Source organism: Eucyclogobius newberryi, unplaced genomic scaffold (genome assembly GCF_026437365.1).
Source record: "Eucyclogobius newberryi isolate DKJ021-1_F unplaced genomic scaffold, fEucNew1.0.hap1 SCAF_92, whole genome shotgun sequence".
NCBI lineage: Eukaryota > Metazoa > Chordata > Actinopteri > Gobiiformes > Gobiidae > Eucyclogobius > Eucyclogobius newberryi.
The window spans coordinates 334,960-349,843 of record NW_027316535.1 but is presented as its reverse complement, the minus strand read 5'-3'; the positions used below and the strand labels follow the sequence as shown (position 1 = coordinate 349,843).

The window sequence follows — 14,884 nt, the reverse complement described above, 5'->3', positions numbered from 1 at the left end:
TTTTACCGGAGGTGGGGGCAGATCACGTTTTTATACAAGTCGTTAGAACATGTTTTTAGTGGGAGGAGCCTAGTGTACATAGTGGGAGGAGCCTAGTGTGCATAGTGGGAGGAGCCTAGTGTACATAGTGGGAGGAGCCTAGTGTGCATAGTGGGAGGAGCCTAGTGTGCATAGTGGGAGGAGCCTAGTGTACATCGTGGGAGGGTAAACCTGGAGGAAACCTGCGCAGACACAGGTCAAACATGCAAACAGTGTTTGTGACATCACAAGGTTCCATCAGACTGTTCTATGAGACGTTAAAGGACCATTTCATCATCACATTCTACAACGTGAACAGAACTCCAGAACCTTTGGTTCCTGTTCATGTACGATTGGTCAGAGATTAGACATCACCTGAGAATGGAAGCTCTGATTGGTTGGTTGTGGTTCAGCTCGTCTCTGATTGGTCAGTTCAGTAAAGGCTCTGGTTTTGGTCACAGTGCAGAATCAGGAAGTGCCAAAAAAGGTCATATCCAAACCAGGTGTAAACCAGGTCTAAACCAGGTTCAGCTGATGAGACAGTTCTCGTGTGTGATTGGTCCATGCAGTCAGTCCTGAGCTGTGATTGGTCAGCCCCGCTGTGTGATTGGCTAGGAGCTGTGCAGCAGAGTCCGTGGGTAGGGGGCGCTATAGTAGTTAGCGTCGAGCTCCAGGCCCCGCCCCCCGTAGCCATTAGCGTTAGCACCGTGCGACATGAGGCTGTGGATGGAGAATGGGTGATCGAAGGCGAAGCGCGGGTCGTCCTTCAGCTCCAGGGCATTGTGGGACGGCACAGGAGCATTGTGGGACGGCACAGGAGCATTGTGGGAAGACAGCTGCTCGGGGGCCGGGTTAATGGCATTAGGGGCGGGGCTGGCCTTCAGCTTCTTGTCGCACTTGAAGCGTTTCTGGCGGCGCAGGTAACAGCCGTTCTCGAACATGTTGCCTGAGTCCGGGTGCAGCGTCCAGTACGAGCCTTTGCCCGGCTTCTCGGGCGAACGCGACACTTTGACGAAGCAGTCGTTGAACGAGAGCGAGTGGCGAATGGAGTTCTGCCAGCGCTGCTGGTTGTGTCGGTAAAACGGGAACAGCTCCATGATCCAGGCGTAAATCTCCGACAGCGTCAGCATCTTATTGGGCGCCTGTTGGATCGCCATGGTGATGAGGGAGATGTAGGAGTACGGCGGCTTGGCGTGAGGGTAACTGCGCCGGAACGACTTAGCGTCACGTCTGTTAGCGCCGTAGGAGCTCACGCTGCCGTATGTCGGGCTCAGAGCGCCACCCTGAGGCCCCTCGCAGTAACCAAAGGACTGAGGGCCCGGCGTGGACATGTAGGACACAGGCTGCATCTGGGACGAGATCTGGGACGAGATCTGGGACGAGATCTGGGACATGGGCTGCATCTGCATGGACGACACGTGAGAGGACACTGAGGTCATCTGAGACATTTGAGACATCGGGGACAAGAGCCCAGACCCAAGGCAGCTGCTGGATAGAGGAGCCGATGAACACAGGGGCCCAGAGGAGGACAGGGGCCCAGAGGAGGACAGGGGCCCAGAGGAGGACAGGGAGGACATCTGCAGAGAGCCGGGTAAACTGTTGGACATCGGGGAGTAAACCTGAACAGAGAAGAGACTTATTTCAGCAGCACATTTAAACCTTCATCTTTGTATTCACAAAACACAAACATATGAAGGGTTTTGGGTCCTTAAAGGTGCCATAAGTGTTGTGCAACACCCTTAACATAAGAGTTCAGAAATATCACCCAGACCTTGGACCCTTCACCAACCCGGAAATGCAGACGGCTTGGTTTGATATTCTACATTACTTTGAGACTAAATAAATCTGGTGTTTATTCTACAGCATGCGCAGAACAGATATATATATATATATATATATATATATATATATATATATAGTCTTATGTCCATCGCGCTCTTATTTTCTGGTTTTTCGGTATCGGATAGAACTTCTCTCCGTTTATTTTCCCGGTTGCTGCATCAACTGCCACATAAACCTTCACCATTGTGATAATAGTAAAGAGTGCGATATCATTCATGAAGTTTTGGGCCTTTGAGCCGTGTTTCCTCGTAAATCGAAGCAGAAAAACTCTGGAATGGGCTTGTGGGGAGACACAGCCTGCAGCAGCGCGGAGCCGGGGGGAAGAGGGCGGGAGGCGAGAGGCGGTCTTGCCCCACCCACCGTCAGTTTGGAGATTGGAGGAAAGGAAATAGTCTGTACTAAAGCTAAACACTGCGGGAATCAATCAAAAAAACACTCTGGACATAAATGAAGCACAGATAGCAATGTAAGAAGGTTAAAAGCTCTGAAAAGTTGATTTTGCGTGTTATGGGACCTTTAAGAGTCATCGTTATTGTCTCCGTAACAAGACATAAAACACACAAGTCTGTCTTTGGGTCAAGTCGTCCCAAACTCAGTTTGTGTCGTCCATTTCTTGGTGACGGACTTTTTTCTTGCAAAACCAAAGTATGTTCCAGAGGGATCATCACCACCAAGTGCAGTGGGAGGAGCTCTGAAGTCCAGTGGGAGGAGCTCTGAAGTCCAGTGGGAGGAGCTCTGAAGTCCAGTGGAAGGAGCCCTGAAGTCCAATGGGAGGAGCTCTGAAGTCCAATGGGAGGAGCTCTGAAGTCCAATGGGAGGAGCTCTGAAGTCCAGTGGGAGGAGCTCTGAAGTCCAGTGGAAGGAGCCCTGAAGTCCAGTGGGAGGAGCTCTGAAGTCCAGTGGGAGGAGCTCAGAAGTCATGTGAGTGTGAGGTCCCGGACATGTGAGTGTGAGGTCCCGGACATGTGAGTGTGAGGTCCCGGACATGTGAGGTCCCGGACATGTGAGTGTGAGGTCCCGGACATGTGAGTGTGAGGTCCCGGACATGTGGGTGTGAGGTCCCAGACATGTGAGTGTGAGGTCCCAGACATGTGAGGTCCCAGACATGTGAGTGTGAGGTCCCAGACATGTGAGGTCCCAGACATGTGAGTGTGAGGTCCCAGACATGTGAGTGTGAGGTCCCGGACATGTGGGTGTGAGGTCCCAGACATGTGAGTGTGAGGTCCCAGACATGTGAGGTCCCAGACATGTGAGTGTGAGGTCCCGGACATGTGGGTGTGAGGTCCCAGACATGTGAGGTCCCAGACATGTGAGTGTGAGGTCCCGGACATGTGAGTGTGAGGTCCCAGACATGTGAGTGTGAGGTCCCGGACATGTGGGTGTGAGGTCCCAGACATGTGAGTGTGAGGTCCCAGACATGTGAGGTCCCAGACATGTGAGTGTGAGGTCCCGGACATGTGGGTGTGAGGTCCCAGACATGTGAGTGTGAGGTCCCAGACATGTGAGGTCCCAGACATGTGAGTGTGAGGTCCCGGACATGTGGGTGTGAGGTCCCAGACATGTGAGGTCCCAGACATGTGAGTGTGAGGTCCCGGACATGTGAGTGTGAGGTCCCGGACATGTGAGTGTGAGGTCCCAGACATGTGAGTGTGAGGTCCCGGACATGTGAGTGTGAGGTCCCGGACATGTGAGTGTTAGGTCCCAGACATGTGAGTGTGAGGTCCCGGACATGTGAGTGTGAGGTCCCGGACATGTGAGGTCCCGGACATGTGAGGTCCCGGACATGTGAGTGTGAGGTCCCGGACATGTGAGTGTGAGGTCCCGGACATGTGAGTGTGAGGTCCCAGACATGTGAGTGTGAGGTCCCGGACATGTGAGTGTGAGGTCCCGGACATGTGAGGTCCCGGACATGTGAGGTCCCGGACATGTGAGGTCCTTCACTCGGACGTACAAGGCCAGGCAAGTTTATTTGTAGAGCACATTTCATACACAAGGCAATTCAAAGTGCTTCACAGCAGGAAAAATGCATTCAATTCACAAAGAAATTACAGAAACAGAAATACAATAAAATTAACTAAATTAAAAATTATCAATCCAACTGATTTTCTAAACTAATAAAATCACAAACAAAAGAGAAGAGTGCAAAGAAAAAATCCTTTCAGTCATATGCGCAGCTAAACAAAACTGTTTTTAGCTTAGATTTGAACATTGTCAGAGTAGAAGCCTGTCTCACATCTTCAGGAAGACTGTTCCAGATTTGAGCTGCATAAAACTGAAACGCAGATTCCCCATGTTTTGTCCTGACTCTGGCACCAGCAAGAGGCCGGTCCATGTTTAGTCCTGACTCTGGCACCAGCAGGAGGCCGGTCCCTGAGGTCCTCAGAGTCCGAGATGGTTCATATGGCACTAACATATCCAAGATGTACATTGGTGCTAGGCCATGGAGAGACTTGTACACAAGCAGAGCTGCTTTAAAGTCTCTTCTCTGAGCCACAGGGGGCAGTGCAGAGACCTGAGAACAGGACTAATGTGATCATACTTCCTGGTTCTAGTCAGGACCCGAGCAGCAGCGTTCTGGATGTACTGCAGCTGTTTTACAGCTCGTTTGGAGAGACCAGTGAGCAGGCCGTTACAGTAGTCTAATCTACTGGAGACAAACGCATGGATAAGTCTCTCTAAATCTGGTTTTGACACTATATTTTTGATTTTGGCAATGTTTTTTAGATGGTAAAAAGCTGCTGATGTTATTGATTTGACGTGGCTATTAAAGTTCAAGTCTGAGTCCATTATTACCCCAGATTTCTAATTTGGTTTGTAGGTTTTAGAGGGAGACTCTGGAGGTGACCGCTAACACTTTCTCTTTGTTTCTGTGGGCCAAAAACGATTATTTCAGTCTTGTCTGAGTTCAGCTGGAGAAAGTTGTTTTGCATCCACAAACTGATCTGTTGGATGCAGTGACAGAGTGAATCTACTGGTCCATAGTCACCTGCCGACAGTGAAACACAAAGTACAGTACAAACATTTTCCAACTCTTGATCTGTCAAAACAAAATCAGCCTCTTTCCGATTTGTTTTTAGTTTAATTATTAAAGCGAGAGACAAATATTCAATGCATTGATATAATTTAGACATTATTCCTCTTGAAAGTCATAAAGGTCATGACCTTGTGTCATGTCATTCAGAGGTCATAAAGGTCATGACCTTGTGTCATGTCATTCAGAGGTCATAAAGGTCATGACCTTGTGTCATGTCATTCAGAGGTCATAAAGGTCATGACCTTGTGTCATGTCATTCAAAGGTCATAAAGGTCATGACCTTGTGTCATGTCATTCAAAGGTCATAAAGGTCATGACCTTGTGTCATGTCTTGTATAAAACTCTTTATGTGTAAAAACTATAAAAGTCTGTTTCTCTTCCCACATGTCAAAGCTTTTCACAACATTCTCTTTTACATCTGGTGAAAAACCTTTGACCTTTTGTCCTCCAGACCTTTTGTCCTCAGACCTTGAGTCTCAGCTCAATTCTATTTGTACAAAACCTTTGGTCATAAAACTTTACCAGTTTAAGTTTGTAACATCTGTGTTTAGTTTGTTCTGATCAGCTCCTTCCATGTTGTAAGAACAGATTTGAGCCAGGGATTCTTCACTTCCTCCTCATGACCCAAGCGTCTGTCATCTGCAGTAAGAACTGTACAGGAACCTCAGGCACCACATGACTCTCAGTATAAGACCTGTACAGGAACCCCCGGCACCACATGACTCTCAGTATAAGACCTGTACAGGAACCTCAGGCACCACATGACTCTCAGTATAAGACCTGTACAGGAACCTCAGGCACCACATGACTCTCAGTATAAGACCTGTACAGGAACCTAAGGCACCACATGACTCTCACTATGAGACCTGTACAGGAACCTCAGGCACCACATGACTCTCAGTATAAGACCTGTACAGGAACCTAAGGCACCACATGACTCTCACTATGAGACCTGTACAGGAACCCCCGGCACCACATGACTCTCAGTATAAGACCTGTACAGGAACCTCAGGCATCACATGACTCTCAGTATAAGACCTGTACAGGAACCTCAGGCCCCACATGACTCTCAGTATAAGACCTGTACAGGAACCTCAGGCACCACATGACTCTCAGTATAAGACCTGTACAGGAACCCCCGGCACCACATGACTCTCAGTATAAGACCTGTACAGGAACCTCAGGCACCACATGACTCTCAGTATAAGACCTGTACAGGAACCTCAGGCCCCACATGACTCTCAGTATAAGACCTGTACAGGAACCTCAGGCCCCACATGACTCTCAGTATAAGACCTGTACAGGAACCTCAGGCACCACATGACTCTCAGTATAAGACCTGTACAGGAACCTCAGGCACCACATGACTCTCAGTATAAGACCTGTACAGGAACCTCAGGCACCACATGACTCTCAGTATAAGAACTGTACAGGAACCTCAGGCACCACATGACTCTCAGTATAAGAACTGTACAGGAACCCCCGGCACCACATGACTCTCAGTATAAGACCTGTACAGGAACCCCCGGCACCACATGACTCTCAGTATAAGACCTGTACAGGAACCTCAGGCACCACATGACTCTCAGTATAAGACCTGTACAGGAACCTCAGGCACCACATGACTCTCAGTATAAGAACTGTACAGGAACCTCAGGCACCACATGACTCTTAGTATAAGACCTGTACAGGAACCTCAGGCACCACATGACTCTCAGTATAAGACCTGTACAGGAACCTCAGGCACCACATGACTCTCAGTATAAGAACTGTACAGGAACCTCAGGCACCACATGACTCTCAGTATAAGACCTGTACAGGAACCTCAGGCACCACATGACTCTCAGTATAAGAACTGTACAGGAACCTCAGGCACCACATGACTCTCAGTATAAGAACTGTACAGGAACCCCCGGCACCACATGACTCTCAGTATAAGACCTGTACAGGAACCTCAGGCACCACATGACTCTCAGTATAAGACCTGTACAGGAACCTCAGGCACCACATGACTCTCAGTATAAGAACTGTACAGGAACCTCAGGCACCACATGACTCTTAGTATAAGACCTGTACAGGAACCTCAGGTCTGGGATCAGAGTCCATTATTTAAGCTCTTTCTTTATATCGGAGAAAAGAGAAGTATTAGATTAAGATTGTTGAGAAAAGAAACAGAACAAAACCAGAAAGTGAATTTTAAAATACAAATAAACATCAACTTAACAAAAGAAACATCATGGAACAAGTGAATAAAAATAAAAGTTACATTTCGTTTAAACTTCATTAAATTTTTTTATCAGACATTGGACCAAAATCCTAAAGAAAAGATGACATTGGGTCAGGAAAGGTACGGTTTGGTCAGATATAACACCGACAATTGTTTTTGATCGTCTAATAAATCGTGCCAAATGTTCAAATACAATCAAACAGGAGGAGAGACCAGGCACAGCCCTGCCTGACTCCTCTGTCCAGAGTCAGTCCAATAGTTTATGTCATTAAATGTTCCAAATGTTCAGCACTTTGAATAAATTAGACTATAACAGAATCAAAAGCATCGTCTCCAAACAGAGTTATGATGACTTTGTACAGAATGTGTTTAAGTTCAAGACGAGATGTGATTATGATGAGCACTATCCTCTTCTTCTGACTACTTATGCTATCAAACAATATTTATTTTTTGATTCCACTTGCAAACTGTTCACCGCCTTCTTTTCTTTCTCTCACTCCTGAGGACCTGTGGACCCAGATGCCCCTCCCCTGGTGAAGTGGTCCCTGCCCTGTGTGGACGGTCCCTCATCTGCCTGAAGAGTGGCTCCAGCTCCAGTCTCCTTGTGTCCGTCTGTCCGTCTGTGAGAGTGGGATCTCTCCTTCACTGGAACTCCTCCAAGTTTCTACGCTTTTTTCCCAAAGAGGTTTTTTTTGTAGTTTTTCCTGGCCGAGAAGGAGAGTCTAAGGACAGAGGACCCTGGGACATCGTCCCTCGCCACCACAGACATTGTCTGACTCTATCGCCACCACAGACATTGTTGATTCATTTCTCCCTGTGGCCCTCAGAGGCAACTGTTGTTGTGATTTTGGGCCTTACAAAAATAAATTGATTTGATTTGATTTGATTTGATGAGCACTACAAACATCACACCTACATTATCTATATCATTATCTATAACATTATCTATTTCATTCTATATATTATTATATATATTATTATATATATTATTATATATATCATTATCTATATCATTATATATATCATTATATATATTATTATATATATTATTATATATATTATTATATATATCATTATCTATATCATTATATATATCATTATATATATTATTATATATATTATATATATCATTATCTATAACATTATATATATATCATTATATATATTATTATATATATTATTATATATATCATTATATATATTATTATCTATAACATTATCTATAACATTATATATATTATTATCTATAACATTATATATATCATTATATATATTATATATATATTATTATCTATAACATTATAACATATTATTATATATATTATTATCTATAACATTATATATATTATTATCTATAACATTATATATATTATTATCTATAACATTATATATATCATTACCTATAATATTATATACATTATTATCTATAACATTATATATATTATTATATATATTATTATCTATAACATTATATATATATATCATTATCTATAACATTATATATATTATTATCTATAACATTATATATATCATTATCTATAACATTACATATATATATATATATCATTATCTATAACATTATATATATTATTATCTATAACATTATATATAACATTATCTATAACATTATATATATTATTATATATATTATTATCTATAACATTATATATATATCATTATCTATAACATTATATATATTATTATATATATTATTATCTATAACATTATATATATTATTATATATATTATTATATATATCATTATCTATATCATTATATATATCATTATATATATTATTATATATATTATTATATATATTATTATATATATCATTATCTATATCATTATATATATTATTATATATATTATTATATATATTATATATATCATTATCTATAACATTATATATATTATTATCTATAACATTATATATATTATTATCTATAACATTATATATATGATTATCTATAACATTATATATATTATTATATATATTATTATCTATAACATTATCTATAGCATTATATATATTATTATCTATAACATTATATATTATTATATTTATCATTATCTATAACATTATATATATATCATTATCTATATCATTATATATATTATTATCTATAACATTATATATACTATCGTATATATTATATATATATATCATTATCTATATCATTATCTATATCATTATATATATTATTATATATATTATTATCTATAACATTATATATACTATCGTATATATTATATATATATATCATTATCTATATCATTATATATATTATTATATATATATTATTATCTATAACATTATATATATCATTATCTATAACATTATATATATTATTATATATATTATTAACTATAACATTATATATATCATTATATATATTATTATATATATTATTATCTATAACATTATATATATTATTATCTATAACATTATATATATCATTATATATATTATTATATATATTATTATCTATAACATTATATATATTATTATCTATAACATTATATATATCATTATATATATTATTATATATATTATTATCTATAACATTATATATATTATTATCTATAACATTATATATATTATTATCTATAACATTATATATATTATTATATATATTATTATCTATAACATTATATATATTATTATATATAACATTATATATATCATTATCTATAACATTATATATATTATTATCTATAACATTATATATATTATTATATATATTATTATCTATAACATTATATATATCATTATCTATAACATTATATATATATATCATTATCTATAACATTATATATATTATTATCTATAACATTATATATATCATTATCTATAACATTATATATATTATTATCTATAACATTATATATATTATTATCTATAACATTATATATAACATTATCTATAACATTATATATATTATTATCTATAACATTATATATATTATTATATATAACATTATATATATCATTATCTATAACATTATATATATTATTGTATATATTATTATCTATTACATTATATATATCATTATCTATAACATTATATATATTATTATCTATAACATTATATATATCATTATCTATAACATTATATATATTATTATATATATTATTATCTATTACATTATATATATCATTATCTATAACATTATATATATTATTATCTATATCATTATCTATATCATTATATATATTATTATATATATTATTATCTATAACATTATCTATAGCATTATATATATTATTATCTATAACATTATATATTATTATATATATCATTATCTATAACATTATATATATCATTATCTATATCATTATTTATATTATTATCTATAACATTATATATACTATCATATATATTATATATATATATATATATATATCATTATCTATATCATTATATATATTATTATCTATAACATTATATATATCATTATATATATATTATTATCTATAACATTATATATATCATTACCTATATTATTATATATATTATTATCTATAACATTATATATATTATTATCTATAACATTATATATAACATTATCTATAACATTATATATATCATTATCTATAACATTATATATATTATTATCTATAACATTATATATATCATTATCTATAACATTATATATATTATTATATATATTATTATCTATAACATTATATATATTATTATCTATAACATTATATATTATTATATATATCATTATCTATAACATTATATATATTATTATCTATAACATTATATATAACATTATCTATAACATTATATATATTATTATCTATAGCATTATATATATTATTATCTATAACATTATATATTATTATATATATCATTATCTATAACATTATATATATTATTATCTATAACATTATATATTATTATATATATCATTATCTATAGCATTATATATATTATTATCTATAACATTATATATTATTATATATATCATTATCTATAACATTATATATATTATTATCTATAACATTATATATTATTATATATATCATTATCTATAACATTATATATATTATTATCTATAACATTATATATTATTATATATATCATTATCTATAACATTATATATATTATTATCTATAACATTATATATTATTATATATATCATTATCTATAACATTATATATATTATTATCTCAGGACAAATGTATTTCATAAAAATACTTCTTGTCTCATTTTGTGGCTGATGCTTCAGACGCAGTGGAAAGTGAAGGGTTAACGCCGCACACTTTTATTAATAACCCGTTTAATAAAGTCATAGTGTCTTTATTTCAGTTAAAAAAAACATGTTTTTATGAAAAGTCAATTTAAAAATACTTTTCTCATTTCTGTTTGTGCCGTTTGACCTTTTCCTCGGATCAGATCATTATTATTAATAATAATATTCATAATATTAGGCCTGTTCATGATGTGTTATTGGCCTATTCTTATCCTCACGCTGCGCCTGCTTTTAATATCATATCATTCTATTGTTTTGATTATGAATCTCACCAAGTTTCTTCCAGATTTGAGACTCGAGTCTGAGTCTTCACCAGAACCAGCTCTGGACTAAGTCTGGAGATGGCCCCTGGCCCGGGCCCCTGGCCCCTGATCTGAACCTGACCAGGACCAGGACCAGGACCAGGACCTGGACCTGGACCTGGACCTGGACCAGGACCTGGACCTGGACCTGGACCTGGACCTGGACCTGGACCTGAGCTTGGACTCTGAATCAAAAGCTTATTTTTAGTTTTGTCAGGAGCTCGGGGCCCTGGAGCTCGGGGCCCTGGAGCTCGGGGCCCTGGAGCTCGGGGCCCTGGAGCTCGGGGCCCGGGCCGTGAGCTGTGCGAGGCCGCGGACAGCGCACTGAGGACGGGCTGAGCCCGCGCGCTGAGCCGCGGCCCCGGAGCTGAACAAGTGACACTTTGTGAGATCATTTCATGTTGTTTTATCGCTGCTGAAAAAGAAATAGAGGCTAAAATATAAAAGACATAAAAAAACACCTTATTTCTCACGAGGCCGCGCGGTTCACGGGCTCCGTTTGGTCTCGTTTTTAAATAAAATAATTTCGGTCATGACATGAACAGAAACACGTCAAACACACGTTAAACACACGTTAAACACACGTTAAAACACACGTTAAACACACGTTAAACACACGTTAAACACACGTTAAACACACGTTAAACACACGTTAAACACACGTTAAAACACACGTTAAACACACGTTAAACACACGTTAAACACACGTTAAACACACGTTAAACACACGTTAAACACACGTTAAAACACACGTTAAAACACACGTTAAACACACGTTAAACACACGTTAAACACACGTTAAAACACACGTTAAACACACGTTAAACACACGTTAAACACACGTTAAAACACACGTTAAACACACGTTAAAACACACGTTAAACACACGTTAAAACACACGTTAAAACACACGTTAAAACACACGTTAAACACACGTTTAAACACACGTTAAACACACGTTAAACACACGTTAAAACACACGTTAAAACACACGTTAAACACACGTTAAACACACGTTAAAACACACGTTAAACACACGTTAAACACACGTTAAACACACGTTAAAACACACGTTAAACACACGTTAAACACACGTTAAACACACGTTAAACACACGTTAAACACACGTTAAAACACACGTTAAAACACACGTTAAACACACGTTAAAACACACGTTAAACACACGTTAAACACACGTCAAACACACGTTAAAACACACGTTAAAACACACGTTAAAACACACGTCAAACACACGTTAAACACACGTTAAACACACGTTAAAACACACGTTAAACACACGTTAAACACACGTTAAAACACACGTTAAACACACGTTAAACACACGTTAAACACACGTTAAACACACGTTAAACACACGTTAAAACACACGTTAAACACACGTTAAAACACACGTTAAACACACGTTAAACACACGTTAAACACACGTTAAACACACGTTAAACACACGTTAAACACACGTTAAACACACGTTAAACACACGTTAAAACACACGTTAAACACACGTGTTCTTGCGTGTTCTGTCCGCGCGCGGCTTGAGGATAATTCACTAAAACAGTCAAATAAAACCAAATAGAACTGTGTTTTTTCAGATTTTTCTTCATAATGAAATGTCACAGAATAATAACATTTTATTTAGGGCATTATTATTGTCTAGACATCGTTCATATTACTCACCAGCTGCATTAGTTCAGATCTTGAGTCGCGCCGCGGAAAAGTCGGTTTTTACGCGTGACTTTGGGGATTTTTAAAAAACGATATTTATGCATATTTTCAAATCAAAAATGTGAAGTACAAATGTAAGAATTATGTCCGTTATTTAAGCCTCAGTTCTTTTCAATGATCAGGCGATAGTTTTACGATGTCGTTTTTTGTGAATAAAAACCTGCGTCTTGGAACATTCTGGGTTTATTTAAAAGAATAAACCTAGAAGAAAAAAAGAAGAAAAAAAGTAAAGTTCTCTGTTTTTTATTTGAAATAAAAGTGTGTCTCGCGAGCAAAAGTAAAACCAGGTCTAATTTAATTTGAACACGTCCACATTTGAAATAGTTTTATGCATATTTGTGTCGGCATATTATTCATATTTAACCATATTTATGAGTCTCTCTTAAAGGTTTATCACTTTCATAATAAAATCATCATTGGAAATAAGAATTTGTTCTTAGTGTTTAGCAGGAAAAAATAAGGTTAAACAAATAAACAATACGTAACACGAATAACCCAATATTTATTATATTTAAAGAATAAAAACTTAAACCACTTCATCGCGACCTGGAACTGGAAAAACGGTTTCAACCGATTCAAGACGATTCATTCTTTGATTTGGATCATTTTGGGTTGAAATAAACAATATTGTTCATAAGAAGAAAATCTGGATCGGGACTAAACCAGGACTAAATCTGATCTAAATCAGGTCTAAACCACGTCTAAATTAGGACTAACCCAGGACTAAACCAAGACTAAAGCAGGTCTAAATCAGGTCTAAATCAGGACTAAACCAGGACTAAACCAGGTCTAAACCAGGTCTAAATCAGGTCTAAACCAGGTCTAAATCAGGTCTAAATCAGGACTAAACCAGGACTAAACCAGGTCTAAACCAGGTCTAAATCAGGTCTAAACCAGGTCTAAACCAGGACTAAACCAGGACTAAACCAGGACTAAACCAGGACTAAACCAGGACTAAACCAGGTCTAAACCAGGACTAAACCAGGTCTAAACCAGGACTAAACCAGGACTAAACAAGGCCTCACCTCGTCGCTGTAGAAGCTCCAGTCTTGCGCCTCGTGCCCTTCCATCTTCACGGCACTGAGCATCGCGCACGCGCCGGGGGTTTGGTCCAGACTCTGTCCAAGTTTAATCTGGGTCAGATCCAGGCCAGACTAGCGCCAAGACTGAACCAGGACTGAACCAGGACTGAACCAGGACTGAACAAGCAACAGTGAGACTGAACAGATTCTGACCCCGCGCGCGCTCTCGGTTCCTCCCCCTCCCCTTTTACACACGCACGCGCCCAAAGTCAGCTCCGAAATGAGTTTCATTAAAACGTCAGGCTCAGGCAGAGAATTTAGTCCTGGTTTAGTCCTGGTTTAGTCCTGGTTTAGTCCTGGTTTAGACCTGGTTTAGTCCTGGTTTAGTCCTGGTTTAGTCCTGGTTTAGACCTGGGTTAGTCCTGGTTTAGTCC

The 14,884-nt window shown here is 37.5% G+C and overlaps 1 protein-coding gene across 1 annotated transcript; it reads right to left on the bottom strand.

Moving 5' to 3' along the window:
- Positions 1-557: 557 nt before the first annotated feature.
- LOC140354527 (hepatocyte nuclear factor 3-beta-like) lies at positions 558-14,630 on the bottom strand. The gene is made up of 2 exons (XM_072439562.1): positions 14,454-14,630; positions 558-1,637 (listed from the first exon to the last, which is right to left on the bottom strand). Exons 1-2 carry the CDS (start codon positions 14,514-14,516, stop codon positions 630-632), a joined length of 1,071 nt encoding a protein of 356 aa, XP_072295663.1. The 5' UTR covers positions 14,517-14,630; the 3' UTR covers positions 558-629.
- Positions 14,631-14,884: the final 254 nt, after the last annotated feature.